The following is a 22,978-nucleotide window of genomic DNA, read 5'->3' on the forward strand; positions in this document are numbered from 1 at the left end:
TTTTAAACTTTTTTTTTTTTTTTTAGATTTTCAAACTTATTTTTATTCAGGGAGAGAGAGCAATCAGGCACTTGAGATTAATGGAGACAGGGGGAGATGGAGAGAGAGAATCTTAAGCGGACTCTATTCTTAGCGTGGGGCTGACACAGGGCTCAATCCCAGGGCCCTAAGATCATGACTTGAGCCAAAACCAAGAAATGGAGGCTTAAATGACAGTTACCCAGGTGCCCTATTTTTTTTTTCGACTTTTTTAAAGTGGCTAGTAGAACATTTAAAATTACAAACTGTGGATAACATATAGACTTGCTGAATCTCTGCTGTACATCTGAAACTAATGTAATGTTGTATGTCAACTATATTTCAGTAAAAGAATTTGTTTTAATTTAAAAATAAAATAAAATCACATATATGGTTTGTATCACAAACATCGCATATATGGTTTCTATCACCATACAAATTTTCCTGTACTCTAGCCAATTAACACAATTACATTATATTAAATTCATTTTCTTTAGTGGGTATTTAAACATTAGATAAATAAACTATGCACCCTTTATTTCATCACACTGTAAATGTACATTTTATATGACAATTTTTGGAAATATAGTTCAATAATCTTGAACTATCATAGCATCATAGGATCAATGAATTATTTTGAAAGGAAAAATGAGATATTTTATTCCATCAAAACAAATCTGTTTCTAAAATTAGAATGTCCTTTTTTCATAAAACTATGATGTATCATTTATTTATGGTTTTAAACCAGTTAGTTATTTAACAAATATACACAGTTATTGTACTATAATCTGAATATAATTTCTAGATATAACTAGAAAATCCATATATTCATTTACACATTTCTGTAAATCCTCTACATTTGTACCTTAAAGTCATCCTACAATATGCTTATGCAAAAAAGGGGCATCTAGCATTAAAGATACATCTGATTGTGTCCTAACTTTCCAGGCAAGTAAGTGCTGAAAATTTCTATTGGGAGAATAATGAACACCGGCTGCACTCCAGTGCTTTAAAAGAGATCATATTACTCCTATTTTTGTGTCAGGTCCCTTAGAAGCCACCCTTAATTTTCCAGTTACATGCACATAAAGAATGGAAGAATGAAATTATTCAAAATATTACCTAGACACCTCATTAAATGCCTTAATTTATTCTTAAGCATAGTTAGAATTTCAACTCCATAAAAGAAGCTTAAAATTACATAAGTGTGGATAAACTAAAAGATTAAAATGTTATAGAATTCCTTTAAATATTAAATTACAAGGACAAAAGATACTTAGCAAATAAGACAGCATGAAATAATACATATGATTTCTCAACTCAGAATTACTCTATTTTCAGGTATATTATGCCATAACAAAACATAGAGAATTCTCAATTCAGAATTTTGAAAAATTTAAGTGCCAATCAAACTTGTTCATTTAAACACCAAAATATGTGATAGAGCTACAATTAAATTAAAAAAAAAAAACATACCCGAATCATTAATGTAGTAAGTCCATCTGCATTTTTTTCTTTTCTTTTTCTTTTTTAAATTTTATTTATAAGAGAGAGAGATTTTATTTATTTATAGAGAGAGACCACAAGTAGGCAGAGAGGCAGGCGGAGAGAGAGGGGGAAGCAGGCTCCCTGCTGAGCAGAGAGCCCGATACAGGGCTCCATCCCAGGACCCCAAGATCATGACCTGAGCCAAAGACAGAGGCTTGACCCGCTGAGCCACCCAGAAGCCCCCATCTGCACAATGTTTTCTCAAATAGGAGAACAAACAGTATTTTATCAAGGAAAAACAAGAATTCAAAAGTAAAGTTTCACATCAAAAACTGTTGTCTTAGTATATACTCAGAAAACTATAAAGTACTCATGAAAGAAATTGAGGAAGACACAAAGAAATGGAAAAATGTTCCATGCTCCTGGATTGGAAGAATAAATACTGTGAAAATGTCTATGCTACCTAAAGCAATCTACACATTTAATGCAATTCCTATCAAAGTACCATCCATCTTTTTCAAAGAAATGGAACAAATAATTCTAAAATTTATATGGAACCAGAAAAGACCTCAAAGAGCCAAAGGGATATTGAAAAAGAAAGCCAACGTTGGTGGCATCACAATTCCGGACTTCAAGCTCTATTACAAAGCTGTCATCATCAAGACAGCATGGTACTGGCACAAAAACAGACACATAGATCAATGGAACAGAATAGAGAGCCCAGAAATAGACCCTCAACTCTACGGTCAACTAATCTTCGACAAAGCAGGAAAAAATGTCCAATGGAAAAAAGACAGCCTCTTCAATAAATGGTGCTGGGAAAATTGGACAGCCACATGCAGAAAAATGAAATTGGACCATTTCCTTACACCACACACAAAAATAGACTCAAAATGGATGAAGGACCTCAATGTGCGAAAGGAATCCATCAAAATCCTTGAGGAGAACACAGGCAGCAACCTCTTCGACCTCAGCCGCAGCAACATCTTCCTAGGAACAGCGCCAAAGGCAAGGGAAGCAAGGGCAAAAATGAACTACTGGGATTTCATCAAGATCAAAAGCTTTTGCACAGCAAAGGAAACAGTGAACAAAATCAAAAGACAACTGACAGAATGGGAGAAGATATTTGCAAACGACATATCAGATAAAGGACTAGTGTCCAGAATCTATAAAGAACTTAGCAAACTCAACACCCAAAGAATAAATAATCCAATCAAGAAATGGGCAGAGGACATGAACAGACATTTCTGCAAAGAAGACATCCAGATGGCCAACAGACACATGAAAAAGTGCTCCATATCACTCGGCATCAGGGAAATACAAATCAAAACCACAATGAGATATCACCTCACACCAGTCAGAATGGCTAAAATCAACAAGTCAGGAAATGACAGATGCTGGCGAGGATGCGGAGAAAGGGGAAGTCTCCTACACTGTTGGTGAGAATGCAAGCTGGTGCAGCCACTCTGGAAAACAGCATGGAGGTTCCTCAAAATGTTGAAAATAGAACTGCCCTATGACCCAGCAATTTCACTATTGGGTATTTACCCTAAAGATACAAACGTAATGATCCAAAGGGGCACGTGCACCCGAATGTTTATAGCAGCAATGTCCACAATAGCCAAACTATGGAAAGAACCTAGATGTCCATCAACAGATGAATGGATCAAGAAGATGTGGTATATATACACAATGGAATACTATGCAGCCATCAAAAGAAATGAAATCTTGCCATTTGCGACAACATGGATGGAACTAGAGCGTATCATGCTTAGCGAAATAAGTCAAGCAGAGAAAGGCAACTATCATATGATCTCCCTGATATGAGGAAGTGGTGATGCAACATGGGGGCTTAAGTGGGTAGGAGAAGAATAAATGAAAGAAGATGGGATTGGGAGGGAGACAAACCATAAGTGACTCTTAATCTCACAAAACAAACTGAGGGTTGCTGGGGGGAGGGGGTTTGGGAGAAGGGGGTGGGATTATGGACATTGGGGAGGGTATGTGCTTTGGTGAGTGCTGTGAAGTGTGTAAACCTGGTGATTCACAGACCTGTACCCCTGGGGATAAAAATATATGTTTATAAAAAATAAAAAAATAAAAAATAAAATAAAAAACAAAAAAAAAAAGTAAAAAAAAACAAAAAACTGTTGTCTTACATACCATAAGTGTATAATCAAAAGAAAATTGAGTTCCCATAATCTTAACTTTATCAATTTTTGCTTTGGAAGTAAATTACAATAATATATTTTTTCATATTGTATTGTATAACCTATATACAGTATACTGACAGAAAGATGAATTTAAAAGTGTTCTCCCTTCTTTAAAATTCAATTTAGTACTTATCCCTAAATGAAAATTTATTTGCTATATTCAGTATATAATGGTAAACATAAATGTTTTAAATACTGTTTTAGTCACTATTGATTACAGATGCTTCTCTTCTCTCAGATATTTGTTGAATCAGGCTGTGCAATTCTATGTGCAATTTTATATTCACATTTATATATTGTTTGACTTTAATTTTTTTTAAAGATTTTATTTATCTGAGAGAACAGAAGTAGATGGAGAAGCAGACTCCCTGCTGAGCAGACAGCCTGATGTGGGACTTGATCCCAGGACTCTGGGATCATGACCTGAGCTGAAGGCATATGCTTAATGACTGAGCCACCCAGGTACCCTGGCTTTAATAATTTTTAATTTAAAAAAGTTGTCTGGGGCGCCTGGGTGGCTCAGTGGGTTGGGCCGCTGCCTTCGGCTCGGGTCATGATCTCAGGGTCCTGGGATCGAGTCCCGCATCGGGCTCTCTGCTCAGCGGGGAGCCTGCTTCCTCCTCTCTCTCTCTGCCTGCCTCTCTGCCTACTTGTGATTTCTCTCTGTCAAATAAATAAATAAAATCTTTAAAAAAAAAAAAAAAGTTGTCTAATGTCAGAAATTAAAATTGCTAAAATCAAAATTTAGAGGAGACTAGATAGAGAATATTTAAAGGCACTATACATAAAATATGTTAAACTGAATATAATTAAGTATATCTATTTTACCTATCAATTAGAAGTTTATAAACCCAAATCTTGTATCAGGATTAGAAACTGCATACTTCAGGGTATCTAACGAATTCTTGATTTCAGCTCAGGTCATGATCTCAGGGTTCTGGGATTGAGCCCCACCTTGGGTTCCCCATGAGCTCGGAGTCAAAGTGGAATTGTCTCTCTCGCTCTGCTCCCCAACCCCTGCCTTGCTCACTCGGTGCTCGCTCTCTCTCGCTCTCTTTCACTCTCTAAATAAATAAAACCTTAAACCAAAAAAGAACTTGCATATTTCTTTCTTTAAATAGTTGGCAGTACACTTTAACATGGTATAGTAAAAAGAAAAACTTGCTCAGTCATTAATCTTTTAACAATTTGCAACTCTCTAGGCCTCAAATTCCTCTCTCTAAAACAGGGCGGGATTCGTAAAGTGAAAATTTAATGATTTCCAATTTCCTTCCCAAATCTAAAATCCTAACTTTACAACTATATGATTTGGAAAGCAACTTAGCAATACCTGGATTCTTCACCATCGCCAAATAAAATAAATGTTGTCAGTAATTGGGTAAATAACAGAATCTTAAATCCTCCTCTACCATTTTCTCCTGCCAATAATGAACTGAAATTAGAACATCTATTTTATGTCACTCAATAATATTTGCCCAAGAATTCTTCAGTACTTGAAAAAAAAAAAAGGTAATTATAACCAGCCTGAATTAAACCTTAAAGTCTTAAGGTTCTATAAAGTTCAGTTTTAGGGTGCCCAGGTGGCTCAGTTGGTTAAGCATCTGCCTTCAGCTCAGGTCATGATCCCAGAGTCCTAGGATAAAGTCCCACATCGGGCTCCCAGCTCCACGGGGAGTCTGCTTCTCCCTCAGACCATCTCCTCTCTCATGTTCTCTCTCACTGTCTCTCTCAAATAAATAAACAAAATCTTTTTTAAAAAAAAGTTCAGTTTTAAAATCTCTCTTTTTTTGTTTTTTTAAAGATTTTATATATTTATTTGACAGAGAGAGATCACAGTAGGCAGAAAGGCAGGCAGAGAGAGACAGGAGGAAGCAGGCTCCCCACTGAGCAGAGAGCATGATGAGGGGGCTCAGATCATGACCTGAGCCAAAGGCAGAGGCTTAACCCACTGAGCCACCCAGGCGCTCCTAAAATCTTACTTCTTGTACACTTTTTTATTAACTTATTTTCTTAATTAGCTACTAAAAAGGATAGAGTATAAAAGCAATCATATTTAGAGGGTTTTTTTAAAATGATTTTATTTATTTGACAAACATCACAGGTAGGCAGAGAGGCAGGCAGAGAGAGGAGGAAGCAGGTTCCCCACTGAGCAGAGTCCGATGTGGGGCTCGATCCCAGGACCCTGGGATCATCACCTGAGCTGAAGGCGGAGGCTTTAACCCACTGAGCCACCCAGGCCCCCTGGAGGGTATTTTTAAGAAGCTATAAGATCTTACCATCTACTTCTTCATTCATATCGTTATAATCACCATCACTGCCACCATCACCATCTACAAAATATTTATAGGTGCCAGAGCGTTCTGTCAGTCAGTATCTAATTATTTCTCACAGTTCTGTAAGAAGAGGCTACATTATCTTGCCCTGTTTTAGAGATAAGGAAACTGAAGCTTAGGGACACTGGGCCATTCACCCAAAGTCACATGGCTTTGAAGTGGTGCAGCCTATGTCGAAGTGAATCAGCTGTTACCAGAGCCTTTGCTCTTACTGACCAGGCTAACACACCCATCAGTACTCAGGATTTACAACAGACCGTCAATAATAGTCACAAAGGGAAAACGAAAAAAGAAAAAAAGCTGCACAAACTCAGATAATACGGCCTACTATCCAACAGCTCATCAAAAGACACATACATTTCTTTATGTCCGGAGAGATTATACATACATACATACATACATACATAAAGAAAAAAACACCAAATGTATTAAAATTAAGATGATATCTGAGTTTTTTTTTACCTTCTCTAAAATACTATTTTACTTTGCATTGGAGAAAGAGAGGTTTTATATGATCACAATTCTAACTCTATAGAATAATTACTGCTTTCCTTTCTCTGCCTTAATTTCTAGTTAGGTGGCTGCTGGAGTTACACTGGAATGGGACCAGGATAGCTGCTTAGCTTTCTTGTAAGAGGACTCAAAGCTAAGTTACCTTGGATGTTTTATCGCAGTCCAGGATATGGCCCTAAGGTTTTCAGATTTAGAAACCCAACTTTACCTTAATAGATCCACATTAACCATGTTCACAGATTGTCAGTTCACTGATTTACAATAATGGGTTTATAATTTCACATAGATAAGTACCCAGATTAGCATGACTAGTGCATACTTTCACTATAGATAGACCTACATGAAAAATCAAATTGTAACCAGAAAGTGAGGAAGTGATATAGAAGCAGAATTAGTTGTTATTTTCCTCAAATAAGATCTTGGCATAACTTATCAACAGGCCCTCAGTATACTTGAAGTCTTGTTGGCCAGGATTAGAAATTGCATATTTCCTTCTTGTAAATAATCAGCAGTACAACTTTAATATGGTATAATACAAAGAAAAAATTTTAGGGGACCTGGCTGGCTGAGTTAGGAGAGCACGGGATTCTTGAGTTGTGAGTTTGAGCCTCACAGAGAGATTGTGCAGAGAGATTACTTTAAAATAGTAACAACAATAATAATAATAATAACAGGGCATCTGGGTGGCTCAATCGTTAGGCATCTGCCTTCAGCTCAGGTTATGATCTCAGGATCCTGGGATTGAGCCCCACATTGGGCTCTCTGCTCAGCAGGAAGCCTGCTTCTTCCTCTCCCACTCCCCCTGCTTGTGTTCCCTCTCTCACTATGTCTCTCTCTGTCAAATAAATAAATAAAAATCTTAAAAAGAAAGAAAGGAAGAGAAAGAAAGAAAGAAAGAAAGAGAGAGAGAGAGAAAGAAAGAAAGAAAGAAAGAAATTTGAATAAATAAGTAAATAATGTTTTAAGAAAAAAAAGGAAGAAAAATTTTAGTTCCCTGAGAATAATTTAGATGACCACTGCCCAGATTTGTCCCTGTCTTTCTCCTGTGCTTCCACAGTTGACCAATGCAACACATGAAGGTGTTCTTTCTTTACACTTCAGTCAAGTCTTTCTGGAGTTCAGAATTAATGCTGTCTTTTTAAATATGTTTTTTAAAGAGTTTATTTATTTAGAGAGACAGTACAAGCAGGAAGAGGGGCAAAAGCAAAGGGAGAGAAAATCTGAAGTACACTCTGTGCTGAGCACAGAGCCCAACTTGGGGCTCAGGTTCATGACCCTGAGATCAAGACCTGAGCGAAAATCAAGTCAGTCCCCTAAGGGATAACCCAACTCCCTAGGGAGCACCCAGATGCCCAATGCTGTCTTTAAGGTGACTTTAATAATTTTGTTCTGACCAATTTAGTACAGTATTGACTGTACTTTCAGAGCGTGATCGTATTTCCCTTATTTTTAGATTTCTGGGGGGACCACCTAGTTGTTCCCAAGAATTCAAGTTAATAAAAATTTAAGTATTTGCATTGCAGTTCCTGAGATAAGGCTTTCTGTATGTCTACTGTCCTAAGAGTCAGTATGTTCTGTCCTAAGAGTCTGAAAATATACTGAGTTAAAACACATCTAGTTTGTACATTTATGGGGAAAAAATCCTCTGAGGTACCTAATCCTTAATTCTGTAAAAAAAGAGATAATCTAAAACTTTCTGCAGGGCAGGCAACTGTGCTCAGTCTCCACGAGCCCAGCTGACACTCTGCAGCAAAGGGACAACTGGAAGCCCTTCTACAAGGGGCCAAGAGACCAAGGACCATCCCTTCAACACCACAGCGACTGAGACCACTGATTGCACTGCTTAGAAAGATTACTTACGTGGGCCAATGACAAGGAATCTGTAAGATTTAGGGGAAAATGAGAAATCAGTAAGCTATGAGAAATGAATATGGAAAAAAAAAATGTGTTTTTACCAAGAGATGAGGTAGAAGTTAGAAAAGGATGAAAGCCCAGTTTGGGAATGGGAGCAGAAGTCATAATTTAAAGCTGCAAAGGAATACAGGAATTTCTCAGATTCAGACTTTCCTCTGATAATGGGAAGAAAGACTGTTTTTCAAAAACAACAGAAAAAGCATTACAAAAGTAAAGTTTCCCTTGTAGCATAAGGGGTTAATGCTGGTAAAGTGAAAAATGCGAGTGGGTTGCTTGTTTACTAATGACTCGAGTCATTGAGGGTCAGAGCATCACCTGAGTTGATGGGAGGGTTTCGGATAACATCAGCGATAATCTTCTGAACCTCCAGAGTCAGGCCTGCTCGTTCCATATCAAGTGGGCAGCCAGCTTTCAGTGCTTGGGTTAAGTGCATCCCAACCGTTGTGACAGGCATAGCCCTCTCCTGGGCTATACTTATCTAGAGAAACAGGAGCAAAACCACCAACAAGGTCTTAAGAGTTTGCAATGTACCATATGTAAATAAAATGTCCAAAACCTTCAGGTAGTCAATGTTCACCAAGAAATAATGCACTGAACCTTCACTTAAAATTTTCATTTTCACTATTTCTTTAAAACTACCCATGTTACAGATCTCTACATGTTCTACCTTTTATCCTTACTACAGTGAATAAAACAAAATCCTGCAGCTTTAGCTAAGAACTCAATCATCATCCCTCGGTAATTGTTCACTTCGAAAACCCATTAGTGGCAGAGACTGATCATTCTGTGTAAATCTAATAACTGCCACAGCCTTCTGAAAATATCATAAATTGTAATCCAATATTCTCTATAATTGAACTAACACACGGTACTTTAGTTATGTGAATGTCCAAGAAGACAAATCCTAAAATGCTTAGTGATAGTGCAAGGCTCCGGATGCATTCTATAAACGGTTCTTGAGAAAACTTTAATAGGGTGTTTTATATTGGCTCTATTCATAAAATAATAACCACAATTTATCAAGAGCTGTCGTTTTTTGCCTAGCATTAAACTTAACATGAATTGTTTTAAATTTAGGATAGCGTTACATATTTTATGTAGCTTTTTAAACAAAAGTAGCTCCAAATCCATTTAAGATGTACATTTGATAAAACATTCTTTTAAATACTCAGGAAGTTTATGCAGCTCTAGATTATTTCATGATACCTTCTTTTAATGCATCTTGGAAGTCTGAATTTGGACTGTATTTATGTGAAGGCTGTACTTTCACAGAACGGAGCATTTAAAGCAGTATTTTCAGCCTTCAAAGGTAGGTTTTAAGTTACCTCATTAAATGTCTACCTTTTTCTACTACACGGTCTGCACCATGTGTGCATAATATCAGGGTTATTTGATACCAGGCATCAAATTACCTAGAACTAATTGTATTATTGCTCCTGATTAATTAGTCCTTAGGCATGTTTAATTTTGTGGTTAACTGGCACAGACCCTCTCAGCCCCTGGGAGGAACAGATAATTATACCATGATATTACACAATAATATACAAAAAAAATAGCAAAAGATATCAATGAAAATATACCACTCTGTATTTTTAATCATGAATATATAATACAATACATGAAACCATGTATCAGGGCTGAGTATTACAATGTACTTTTATTCAGAAAATTTGGAGGCTACAACAAATTTTCTTAGTATTCAGTTATACTATATATATGGTCAAATTATGTATTTATAAGCATATTTAACACATGTAAGTTACTATTTAAATAAGAAACTGAACTTAAAATTTCTATTTATCATGCAATTCACTTCAAAAATAGTACAATGGAGGGCGCCTGGGTGGCTCAGTGGGTTAAGCCGCTGCCTTCGGCTCAGGTCATGATCTCAGGGTTCTGGGATCGAGGCCCGCATTGGGCTCTCTGCTCAGCAGGGAGCCTGCTTCCCTCTCTCTCTCTGCCTGCCTCTCCATCTACTTGTGATTTCTCTCTGTCAAATAAATAAATAAAATCTTTAAAAAAAAAAAAATAGTACAATGGAATTGTTGGGTTTCTTCTATAATGGCTTTTGTACTTTTAAGTTCAGGAATCTGACTGTTTAATTAGAACATCTATTAAGTGATGAAGACAAGCTATAAACTGTTTTTCTTATTTATACTGGATTTTAACCAGAATAAGAAGTATAATATAGCCTAGCGAATACAGACACAGAGAACATGAAAAGCAGGCACAGGACCATATAGCCTTTTCCAAATCAATTTAATGACAGAGAGGATAGGAATTCAAATTAGTTAAACCGAGCTGGAAGCCTAATTCTGTCCCTATTCCACTAAGTTATACTCTTCATTTTGTATATTTAAAGAAACCTCAACAGCCTTAAGGACTGAGGCCAGAACAGTGAAGAAACATTAAGTGTGGCCATTTTTCACAGTAATTAAGATTTTTTTCAAAGACCAATCAGGCATGGTTTAAAATAGAAAATAATAGTAGAGGATCTAGAATGAAAAGCAAGCTGTTTTTTAAAAACTTATTTCCAGCTTCTTGGACATCCTTCCAAAGACAGTTTACGCATTTTTGTATACATACACAAAAATATGTTAATATATAAGCATGCATATATACACTCACTTCATTTATGCTTTTCACACTGCTATCCATCTTCCTTTTCCTTAATATATCTTGGAGATTATTTCTTATCAGTACATATGCTAAATGTTTTTAAACTATTAATCCCAGTTTAAAAAAAAACAGTCTTAAAATACAACTGCTCTAATATCCCTAAGCTGTAAATATGTTCAGCAGAACCTCTGATACAACCTCTACAAAGTAACCAAAGTACACTTACTCTTTTTAATTAATTGACAAAGGTAGGTTTGGCAGAAAAAGAAAATGACATTCTAGCCCTAGATTAAATGTAAAATGAAACAATATAAAATACTGCAAGATTAGAAGAAATTTAACCCAAGTCACAATTTTACTATTTGAAAAGCTGATAAGAACACGTTTAGATAAATTTGAAAATCTGTTAACTTGAAAGTAAAATACTAACCAAAGACATCTTCTTTTCTTGGAATAAGTAATACGTGATGGCCATAGGCTGTGAAAGGGAGCATGCTTCATTTTTTGCCACCACACTGTTCCTTTGTTCTTCCTGAGGTTTTGTCCTTGAAAAGAGGTCTGTCTACAAAATTTTAAATGTAACACAAATGATCAATAATAATATCAATATAATGATAAAGCATCAGTATGATCATTAGGCATGAGGGGAAAAAAAATACACAAAACTTCAAAGGAATGATCAAAAATTCCCTTTATATGAAGAGCTGAAAAAGGGTTTTGTTTTCTTTTTGTTTTTGTTTTTACATATTGATCTAAAAAGGTAAAATAAAGATGGAGGGAGTAAGTTTTTAAATAAGATATATGTAATAGTAAACATGGTTATAAAGCTAGAAATTTCTAGTCTCTCCTTTAGCCAAGAAAGAGGGAATAAAAAATGAACTATAATGTTGACCACTCTGACTCTAAATTAGTCCCTTAATCTCTGGAAGTGAACACTGAATGAATGAATAAACCAAATTAATATTCAAATTTTGATACCATAGTCACAAATTCTGCTAACATTTTGTAAGTAAATACATTACTACTATATACATATAGTTTAAAAAGATACATACAAACTGTGGCTCTAAGCTTGAAGCATTATGTAAATTCTTAAATACGGTTCCTTAGGAAACGTTTAAAAGAGAAAAAGCAGACAAAGGATTGAAAAATGAGATTAATAGAGCAATAGTGGAATTTTTTAAGAGCCTGAAAATATGTAAAGACCAAGTGAGAGTTATGATAGAATTATATGATGTATGATTCGCATGGATTAAGAATAGTTTTCCCCATGCCAACTTTACTTTTCAAAACATAAGCACCAATTTAAAAGAATTAAATCCAACAGAAATTGGCGTATTGTAACCCACAGCAGTCCATTTCTACCCTAAATAAATAAGTGAGTCTGTAGATTAGTTCAGATACCTGGGACAATGCAATTTGGGGAACAAAGAAGCTAGACGATACCACAAGTTGTTTCTAGGCACCTCTAGATTTTCAAGGAAGAATATTTTTTATTAAATGAAGTGTTTCTATCTGAGACCTTAACAATGTCAAATCTGGCCTTAAAATGCTAGGCATGCTTAATATCAGACCCCATTAGCCCGATTCCTCAGTCTATCGGTATAGGCTATAGCTGGAGGCAACAATGGGATACCCCGATATCAAGGTCTTAGAAATGTGACCACTGTGAATTATACTGGCAAATCCATGAAGATTTTAGTACTTATAGGACAAAATCATGATGTCATCTGTAAATCTGAGACTAAAGGGTTTAGGAACATTCAAAACACTAAGCAAAGTACTATGAGGGCAGTAATCTCAAGAAGGAAGGGCTATTCTAATTAAGCAAAAGTCTAATCAAATCATGCTCTGTGTAGATAAAAGATTATATGAACAGAGAGTGATCAATGGAAACATAAGTAGGAAATCAGTGGAAACATAAATAAGAAAGGCAGAAGGACCAAAGCAGGCAATACCTAGCCAAGCACTGTTCAGATGACAAGACATCTTGGCTAACTAGATTTGAATGTAACAGTTTCCCTGGCAAGTAATGTAGGACAATGCCTAATCTGCCTTGATGTGACAGACTACTCTGACACTATCAGAATTCCCCTTGTGATATTCCAGGCTTTCTAAGCGACTGTCAGATAAGCTGGCTTCCCATATACCTTCTTACTCAATAGGAGAGGGGAAGATGCTGGTTGGGTCTGGTGAAACTTCTCAGTTACAATTCTCATGATAAATTAATGAATTTGCATTCCAATGTAACCACTTACATTCATATTTGCACACATGTATACATAAAAACAAGCTCACAGAGAAGGATAATGCAAATCTACTCCCCAAAACACAACTATTCTGTGACAAGACATATCAGATTTTTAAAGGGGGATCCAAATGTGCGTGTCCAAGGCTTACAGGAGATTCTTAGAAGCGAAAACAACCTCTTAATACTGCCTTCCATACTTTTAATGCTTCCAACTTTTTATACCCACCCCTTATCTTTTGTCTTTCTTTTTTTGTTAAGCTTTATTTATTTATTTGAGAGACAGTGTGTGTGTGAGCAGAGGAAGGGGCAAAAGGAGTGAGAGAGAGAGAGAGAGAGAGAGAGAGAGAAGCAGACACCCTGCTGAGTGCAGAACCCAGGACTCCAAGATCATGATCAGAGCCAAAATCTTAAGAGTCAGAGGCTTAAATGATTGAGCCAACCAGGCATTCCTATCTTTTGTCTTTCTAATTAATCTATTGTTTCCTTAATATGGGGAAGGAAAGTATCCTTTCCATTGTAGTCAGGAAATGGAAACCTAAAGATGTTAAAGAACACATACAGAGTCAGGCTCCCTGCTCAATGGGGAGTCTGCTTGTCCTTTTCCTTCTGTCCCTCCCCTCCTCATTCTCTCTAATAAATAAACTCTTTAAAAAAAAGGGGGGGGGGTGCCTGGGTGGCTCAGTCAGTTAAGCATCTACCTTCAGCTCAGTTCATGATCTCAGCATCCTGGGATGGAGCCCCATACCACTCCCCCAGCCTCCAGTGGAGCAGGAAGTCTGCTTCTCCCTCTTCCTGTGTTCCTCCCCTGGCTTGTCAAATAAATCTTTTGAAACAAGATGGGATTGGAAGGGAGACAAACCATAAGTGACTCTTAATCTCACAAAACAAACTGAGGTTTGCTGGGGGGAGGGGGTTTGGGAGAAGGGGGTGGGATTATGGACATTGGGGAGGGTATGTGCTTTGGTGAGTGCTGTGAAGTGTGTAAACCTGGTGATTCACAGACCTGTACCCCTGGGGATAAAAATATATGTTTATAAAAAATAAAAAATTAAAAAAAAAAAAAAAGAACACATTCGGCTTCAACAGGTAGACCATGGGAGAATTAAATTCCTAATTCCCTGATTCTGAGTTTAGTAGACTTTCTACTACCTCACAATGCCTTACTCCTATGTCAGAGTACACAAAGCTAATAGAGTCTGAATGTGGGGTTTAAAGAAAGAAACCCAAAGGATCCTTGTGGAAATGGCCATTTATGGTAGAACAAAGAGTAATAAAAGAATAGGAAGAAAATGCTATTAAGACTGAAGAGAAGAACATGTATTCTATTTAATATCAAAGGACAGCATGACTGGAAGGAGAGGGTAATTAGGGAATAAAATAAACAAAACAGAAAAGAAAGTGGCTGGGCTCCATGCCAAGTGATAGCAAGGTTAACTTTGCAGCTTTAATTTCTATCTCCATCTGAAAGTAAAATAATTTATCAACCTAAAACACAGTACTTTTTCAAATTGAAAAGCAAAATCACTCAACAGAACAGAAAGACATGAGCAGCCTGGACAACTACTTAAGCATCATCTTAAAAATTAGGTAACATGTTTTTGTAGGTGATTTACTACAAGAGTAATCTGAATTGATTTTCTAAGTGTCCAGTGTAGAAATGAAAACACAGCTGACCCTTGAACAAGATAGTGTGAAGTGGCCAGGTCCACTTAGATGCAGACTTTTTCAATAAATACAGTACAGTGCTAAAACATATTTTCTCTTCCCTATAATTTGTTTTGTTTCAAGTTTTTATTTAAATTCTAGTTACTTAACATATAGTGTAATATTGGTTTCAGGAGTAGAATTTAGTGATTAATCACTTACCTACAACACCCAGCGCTCCACAAAAGTGCCCTCCTTAATACCCGTCACCCATTTAACCCATCCCCTGCCCACCTTCCCTTCGTCAACCCCTTATGATTTTTTTTTTAAGATTTATTTATTTATTTGAAAGGGAGAGAGAAAGAGAGCGTATGCACGAGCATGGGAGAAAGGCAGAGTGAGAGGGAGAGAGAGATTCTCAAGCAGATTCCTGGCTGAGCGTAAAGCCCAAGGCAGCGCTATATCTCATGACCCTGAGATGATGACGGGAGCGGACACTTAACCAACTGACCCGCCCAGGCATTCCTCCCTTATGATTTTCTTAATAACTTTTTTTTTTCTCTACCTTACTTTATTACAAGAAAATAGTATTTGGGGCACCGGTGTGGCTCAGTCTTTTAAGCATCTGTCTTCAGCTCAGGTAATGATCTCAGGGTCCTGGGTTTGAGCCTAGAGTCGGGCTGTCCGCTCAGTAGGAAGTTGGCTTCTCCTCTCTCTGCCCTTCCCCCCATCCCTGCTTGTGCTCTCGGGCTCTCTCTCTCCCAAATAAATAAATAAAATCTTAAAAAACAACAACAACCAAAGAATACAGTAAATAAGACATATAACATACAAAATATGTGTTAATCAACTATATGTGTTCTCAGTAAGGCTTTTAGTCAATAGTAAACTATTAATGGTTAAGTTTTGGGGGAGTCAAAAATTATACATGGATTTTTGATGGTGTGGGGGTCAGTGTCCCTAACCTCCCACATTGTTCAAGGGTCAACTGTAAAGGGAGAAAATGTTTTTCAAAGGTGTTTTTTAAATCATCAAAAAATGTTCATTCTCTCACAATTCCTGCACACCACAGTATTTTACCTGAATGCTATTTATTTGACAGAAATCTTTGATGACTTCCAACAGAGGGGTCAACATATTAGCTTTGCCTTCAGACACACCATCGATCCTTTTCACATTTTCAAACGTAGTAGGTCTGTCATTTAAAAAAATTAAGAAGTCAAGAAACCACTAAAACATCATCACTCCAGCAACATAGCTGATGTTTAGCTTCATATTAATACTTAATAAATGTATATTTTTCCATTAACCAAAAGCAATGTGTAATACAAGTAATGATGTTTCTCTTAGCTTTCCACCATTTAAAGATTTTTATTTTAGCAGTTTTTGAATAAAAACACCACCACCATTATATCACCACAAAAACACAGTACTAACTGGCAAACAGGCCATTAGCATGAAGAAACAGGCTAATGTTCTACTCTATTACTGATCTTATCACTATTACTATTTTTACAGATATTAAAAAAAACTATGAGGCTCTGAGGATAACCAAGAGGCTAAGAAATACAAAAGAAAATCTCATTCATTATATACAAACTATTTACCTGTAATAATAAACTTGCTAACTACTTTAGGCTTTTAACTCAGTATTTCTTATTGTGTCCAAAATCCAAGAGATTGTATAATGTCTACTTTCTAAAAATCTGCCAATCTAATTATTACTCATTTTCCTTTAAATTATCTTCACTAAATATTGAAATGTGGTTTTTGAATATTCACTTTTAATAAAATAATTATTTTAAAATATAAGCACTATATTATTAAAATTCCTACACTAAAGTAACATCTTTTGGATAAAACTTAATGACAAAAACAATTTTTTTTAAAGAAAGTATAAAAGATGAATACAATTGGGATGCCTGGATGACTCAGTTGGTTAAGCATCTGCCTTTGGCCCAGGTCATGATCCCAGGATCCAGGGATAGAGTCTCATATCAGGCTCCTTGCTCAGCAGGGAGCCTGCTTCTCCCTCGGTCTGCTGCTTCCCCTGCTTGTGTGTGCTCTCTCTCACAAATAAATAAATAAAATTCAAAAAAGAAAAAGGGCGAATACAATTATCAGGCAACTGCTTTTTTTCTTTTAAAGATAGAAATTTTTTGGAAAGATTTTATTTATTTCTTTATTTGTCAGAGAGAGAGAGAGAGAGAGAGCACAAGCAGGGAGAGCAGCAGGCAGAAGCTTAACCCACTGAGCCACTCAGGTGTCCTTCAAAAACTGTTCTTTGGAAATAATTTCTTCTAAATACTTATTGATCACCTCATCTTTATTAGGCATTGTGCCAGGTGCTTTGGAAGACACAAAATAATGAGGAAAACAGTGTCTTTATTCAGAGTTTACAATCTGGAAGATACAAGCACATATACCAATAATAACAAAAAATAAAGCATTATGTGAGATGTGTCACAGAAGCATCTTCTAAATTTACATTTTAAAGTCCTTTATGAATTCAGGGGAAAGGAATTCCTTTGCTGCTAAGAGCATGAAAGACTTATGGAGAAAATCTTGAAGGATTTCCTAGCAGGAGTTTTGGGAAATCAAGGAAACGACAAGGCAGAAGCAACACTGTAAACAAATACATGGAATTTGAAAGGGGATCTTCAACATGCGGTTGGATAAACCACTCGAAATTCTGTGACATGGATGAAAAAGCATGTTTAAGTCCATAAATGGCTTTAAATTCAGGGCTCTGAATTACAAGCTAAAGAAGTTAAGACAGTTAGGAACTAGTTAGGCAGAAATAGGACATGAGAAAGAAAGACTGATTTGGTCTCATGTACCAGATGAAACAGAGACGGAGAGATGAAGGAAAGATTTACTAGTTAAGAGGTTTCTGCAACAGCCCAGGGGCAATGGTCTGAACTAACAGGGTGTCACAAAGAAGAGAGAGGACAGCATACACAGATGCACGAGGAACTCTTTAATGAAAAAGTCTCACAACTATTTAAGTAGGACTAAGACGGGAATCCACGTTAGAGGAGTGAAAATAACAACAGGCATTTTAAACATATGTCATTGAGAACATAAAGGTAGGAAATGACAAAAAAAAGAGAGAGAAGAGTTTTGGTAGCTGCACAAAATGCATGCACGGAGGGTTGCGGATAGTGAGTTGGATTTCATGTACACTGAATGTGATGGCTGAAAACGGTTTTCATTCATGTTGAAACATAAGACTACAGCTCAGTGGAGAGATGGGGCGCAGCATGGGAGACTGGGGAGTCACCTCATAGACAAGACAGCTGGACCCCAAGTCGTACTGTCACTAAACAATCTATTATGTTAGGAGAAAATAAGTTAGAACACATACCTCATTTTGGCCATATCCAGTAGTATCTTATTTGTTGCCAGAATAGCTGGAGGGACATCCATTTTACTGGCTTGTTTCTGCCTGGCTTCAACCAGTTTGCCATACAACACAGTCTGAACGAAGAACAAAGAAACAACTGAACATTTGTTGTTGTTTTTTAATGTACTGAGAAAAATCCAGTCCTTTATTTTTAGAGTTTCAGCTATTACATTTTCCCTCAGGATGAAGAATTAACTATGTCTCAGACTCAAGCTCAAGAACAACTTTTAAAATGCTGGCAACAAAATTTTAAGCACGCATATAATCCTTTCAAGCACTGCTTTTTCACAAAAGCCATACCTCAGTCTCCTGCTCTTGAGCTGAAATAACAGGTTCTGAGGACTTGTGAGGTTTTCCTGGTGAATGCACCATGAAGCTAAAATATGTAAAAGAAAATACATCGTAAAGGCTTTTCTTTCTCCATGTTCACTTTTTATTTCACCCCCAAAATGAGAATATTGTTGCAAGTCAACGGTAACATTTATTTTTCATAACACCAGTAAAATAACTGTGACTTATATGGCAGCCTAGATTTTAAGCAATTTCAATCAAATGCATTCATTATAATAGTAAAGTTAAAACTGTAATTCGAATTCATCAAAATGTAGTATACTCCAAAACAGCCTTTGCCCCATCCTCATCCTCAACCAAATTCTTTAAAATACTCCTTCCTTATCTATACTGAAGATGACTTTTTTGTCCAAGAGAGATATCATCTATGATTCTTTACTGTGACATCACTAATTTTTGGTTGGTAAGGAACATTAGCATGGGACTAATCAAACTGTTCACGGTTTTCTTCCAAATCAAACAAAACTAAACCAAAGGGGATTTGTCTTTTGATTCCACAAAAGAAAGATAAAAAGCATGCAATTAGCAAACAACATGGAAGGAGTAAGGCAGCAAACTAGACAGAAAACCAATTTCTACAAAGAACATTGCCCATTGATGAATTATTTCTAAAGACAAAAAGATATAAAAATGGAATTGCATGGAATAGCTTATATAAAAGATGCCCAATTTAAATAAAGCCCTTTTTTGGTAAGGAAAGGGCGAACATGTTTGATATTTAACAAATGTTTATAGTAAGATTTTCACAATTATCAAATCCTATCGCTAAAATAAGCAGATTTAAACTAGAGGGAAAAAAACACCAGTTCAAAGAATTAGTAATATCAGGTTATTCAAGATAATTATAAATTTGTTTTAAATAATAAAATTATATAACCCTTTATAATAGTATTTATAAAAGTCTTTATACTAACATACTGCTTACAAAACGGTATTTTAAATTATTTTACAAATAAATTTTATTATCATATATATTGGCAAAATATGGGCAATATAGCCCTGAAGGAGAAATATACATGGAAAACAATAATAAATGTTTTGCCTATGAATACTATTACAAGTGCACAGAAGAAAAGCCCAAAATTACTATAATGAATATCGTGAAAAAGTGGAGATGTTGGGGGCACCTGGGTGACACAGTCGGTTAAGTGTCCGACTCTTGGTTTTGGCTCAGGTTGTGATCTCAGGGTCATGGAATCAAGCCCTACATGGGGCTCTGCACTGAGCACAGAAATCTGCTAGCTTCTCTCTCCCTCTCCCTCTCCTCTGCCCTTCTGTAATCAATGAATCAATCAATCAGTCAATCTTTGGTGGGGGGAATAAAAAGTGGAGATGTTCTACGCATGAAACAAGAAAAGACTACCATGTTAAAGAAGAAACAGAACAAGAAATAGTTCTTAGAAATTAAGATTTTAATAACTAAAATTAGAATCTTACTAGATGGAAGGGAATATAAAGTCAAGGAATCCAAAAGAGTACACACCAACAAAAAGAAATTGAAAACAAGGGGGAAAAATGAGTAATAAAAACACTAAAAACCAAGCCAAGAAAACAAAAAAGACAATTACTAACAACAAGGAAAATTAAAGTAGTCATGCCATAGCCACACAGACTGGCTTAGTAGTATACAATATCTGTCTAAGTATCATAACGTAAAAACAAATTGTTAATACAGCCACAACTTGAAATGTAATTCTGTTTTGGTCAAGGGAGGAGGTTAAGGAAGGGAAATGAGGGAAGGCCATGTGGAAGATAAGCTACAATCTACCATTATAGGTCAATAAAAAAACTTCTAAAACTGATAGGTCCAAAAATAGGAATCTAAGAATGTCACTTAGAAATATGGAGGCAGGGGAACCTGGGTGGCTCAGTTTGTTAGGCATCTGACTCTTGATTTTGGCTCAGGTCATGATCTGAGGGTCATGAGGTTGAGCGCCAGGACAGGCTCCATGCTCAGCAGGAAGTCTGCTTGAGATTCTCTCTCCCTCTCCCCTTACCCCTCCTCCACCTTAAAATAAAAAATGCAGGCAAATATCTGCAAGCCCAGCTGAAAGATTAGAGGATAACCACTTCTACAGAACAGAGCAAAGTGGATTTGGGAAGGATGTGAACTGGCTTGCTTTGTTATATGCCATTAAGTACCAACTGACTTTTAAAACCATGTACATGAATTATTTTAATGAAAATTCAAATGAACTTTAAAATAATAGTTATTGATATGTAAGCATCTTTCTTGCTCCTATACACTAAACCCATATATTAAAATTAATTTCTGGGCCACTCCACAGGTATGTCAAACCCAGTATGTCTTTTACGAAACTCCTCATCCCCTAAATACCCAACTTCTCAAACCTGTGCTCCTCTTATGTTACCAGCGAAGGGAATGACAACACTCTCACCTGCAATCAGACACAAACCTAAGTGTCATGTTCAAGTTCTCCACTTTCCTAAGCCCACCTCTGTTTTCAATCACTTAGTCCTAACAATTCTAACTCCTAAATATCTTCTAGTCCTTTCTCTTTCCATGCCCACTGCCATTTCCCTTGTCTAAGTTCCCACCCTCTCTTGCAATAGCCTCCTTATTGTGTCTCTACACTCTGATCCTCCTGCCTTCCACTCCCTCTATGGCCAGAGTCATGGATCAAGGGTCGGCACACTAGGGTGCACGGGACAAACCCATCTGTTCTGATAAGGCTTGTAAGCTAAGAATGGTTTCTTACATTTTTAAACAGTCAAAAAAAAATCAAAAGAACATTTTGTGACATGTGGAAATTATATGAAATTCAAATTTCAGGGTCCATAAATAAAGTTTTATTGGAATACAAGCCACATTTTCTTTACATATCAACTATGGCTCCTTTAAGGCTACAAGAGTAAAGTTAGACAGAGACCACATAGCCCTCAGAGCCTAAATTGTTTACTATCTGATCCTTGATGGAAATGGCAACCTCTGTTCTCAATCGTAAATTTGATGTCATTGTCCTACTGAAAAATCCTTCCTTAGCTCCCAACAACTCCTCTGCTTTTATGATCAAGTTGAGGGCTGGACAGGAACTGGATATTCTGGGCCCTATTTAATTCTTCAGTCTTAAATTTTCGCCACCCCTCTGCTTCCCTCTACTAGGTAACTGCTAGGACTGTTGAGTTCCTTGATCATATCACACCCTCTCTTGCTTTCCAGTTTTAAAAAGTGGGCCATTCCTCTGCTCAGAGAACTTATGCTCACATCACTTAACTTCTACCTAAAGTCTCAAGTGTCATTTCCAAGTGTGTTTCCAAAGTATTACAACTCTGGATTGTAATTTCATGTTCCCCTACCCGTATATCCCACTAGAGTATAAACCCTGGGAAGGCCAGGGACTATGTCTCTATTTTCCCTACCAAATCCCAATGCGAAGAGTAATACCAGGCACAAAAATGTTTACCAAAAATGAAACAAATGTTTAAATGAAGAAATACTTCAGCATACTGAATGGATATCTTGTTTTATATACTCCTTAACCCTTTTGTTTACACACTGTAATTAATTAGCCCACATCTAAACAAAAATAAAGTGTTTTGAGTGAGAGACTGGTATTAGGGTAAATATTTCTGTCAGATCGAAAGTAGTATTATCTAAGTGAGGAATCCACCAGAAAGTAACAGCATCAGAGCACATTAACTTCCGTTCACCTGATATGTATATAAACAAAGTCCATTCAATAATCTGTATATAAGTCCTGACAAGTTTTTCAAACTCTCCATCTTTAGACCTTCTCTAATTCTGTACATTCTCCACACTTTCATTAAGTCAGCAAGTCAAATACTAAGCTCCAAAGTGTAATAGGTCCATTCACTATATCTACGAACTCTAATATCTACCATTTTATGTTTTCATAACATATATTTTATATGGCCTTGGAATATATATTTTATACATATGTAGTGAGTGTTTAGGAGCTAAAGGTTGGGGGCGCCTGGGTGGCTCGGTGGGTTAAGACTCTGCCTTCAGCTCAGGTCATGACCCCAGGGTCCTGGGATCGAGCCCCGAGTCAGGCTCTCTGCTCAGTGGGGAGCCTGCTTCCTCCTCTCTCCCTCTCTGCCTGCCTCTCTGCCTACCTGTGGTCTCTGTCTGTCAAATAAATAAAAAAATAAAAATTAAAAAAAAACTTAAAAAAAAAAAAGAAGCTAAAGGTGGACAAATATAGATTTGAAAGTCAGATCTGCCATACGTGACTGAACAGTTAAC

At 36.6% G+C, this 22,978-nt stretch overlaps 1 protein-coding gene across 8 annotated transcripts in view; it reads right to left on the reverse strand.

Moving 5' to 3' along the window:
* WRN (WRN RecQ like helicase) overlaps positions 1–22,978 on the reverse strand; it is a 144,628-nt gene that overhangs the window by 11,425 nt on the left and 110,225 nt on the right. For all 8 annotated transcript variants that reach the window (XM_059156399.1, XM_059156397.1, XM_059156393.1 and 5 more), the window contains 5 exons: positions 18,700–18,775; positions 18,361–18,473; positions 16,074–16,188; positions 11,529–11,660; positions 8,795–8,957 (listed from right to left, as the gene is read on the reverse strand). In XM_059156399.1, the coding sequence (XP_059012382.1) occupies positions 8,795–8,957; positions 11,529–11,660; positions 16,074–16,188; positions 18,361–18,473; positions 18,700–18,775 (599 nt within the window). The remainder of the gene's footprint in view (positions 1–8,794; positions 8,958–11,528; positions 11,661–16,073; positions 16,189–18,360; positions 18,474–18,699; positions 18,776–22,978) is intronic.

This window comes from Mustela lutreola, chromosome 18, assembly GCF_030435805.1.
Source record: "Mustela lutreola isolate mMusLut2 chromosome 18, mMusLut2.pri, whole genome shotgun sequence".
Classification (NCBI taxonomy): domain Eukaryota; kingdom Metazoa; phylum Chordata; class Mammalia; order Carnivora; family Mustelidae; genus Mustela; species Mustela lutreola.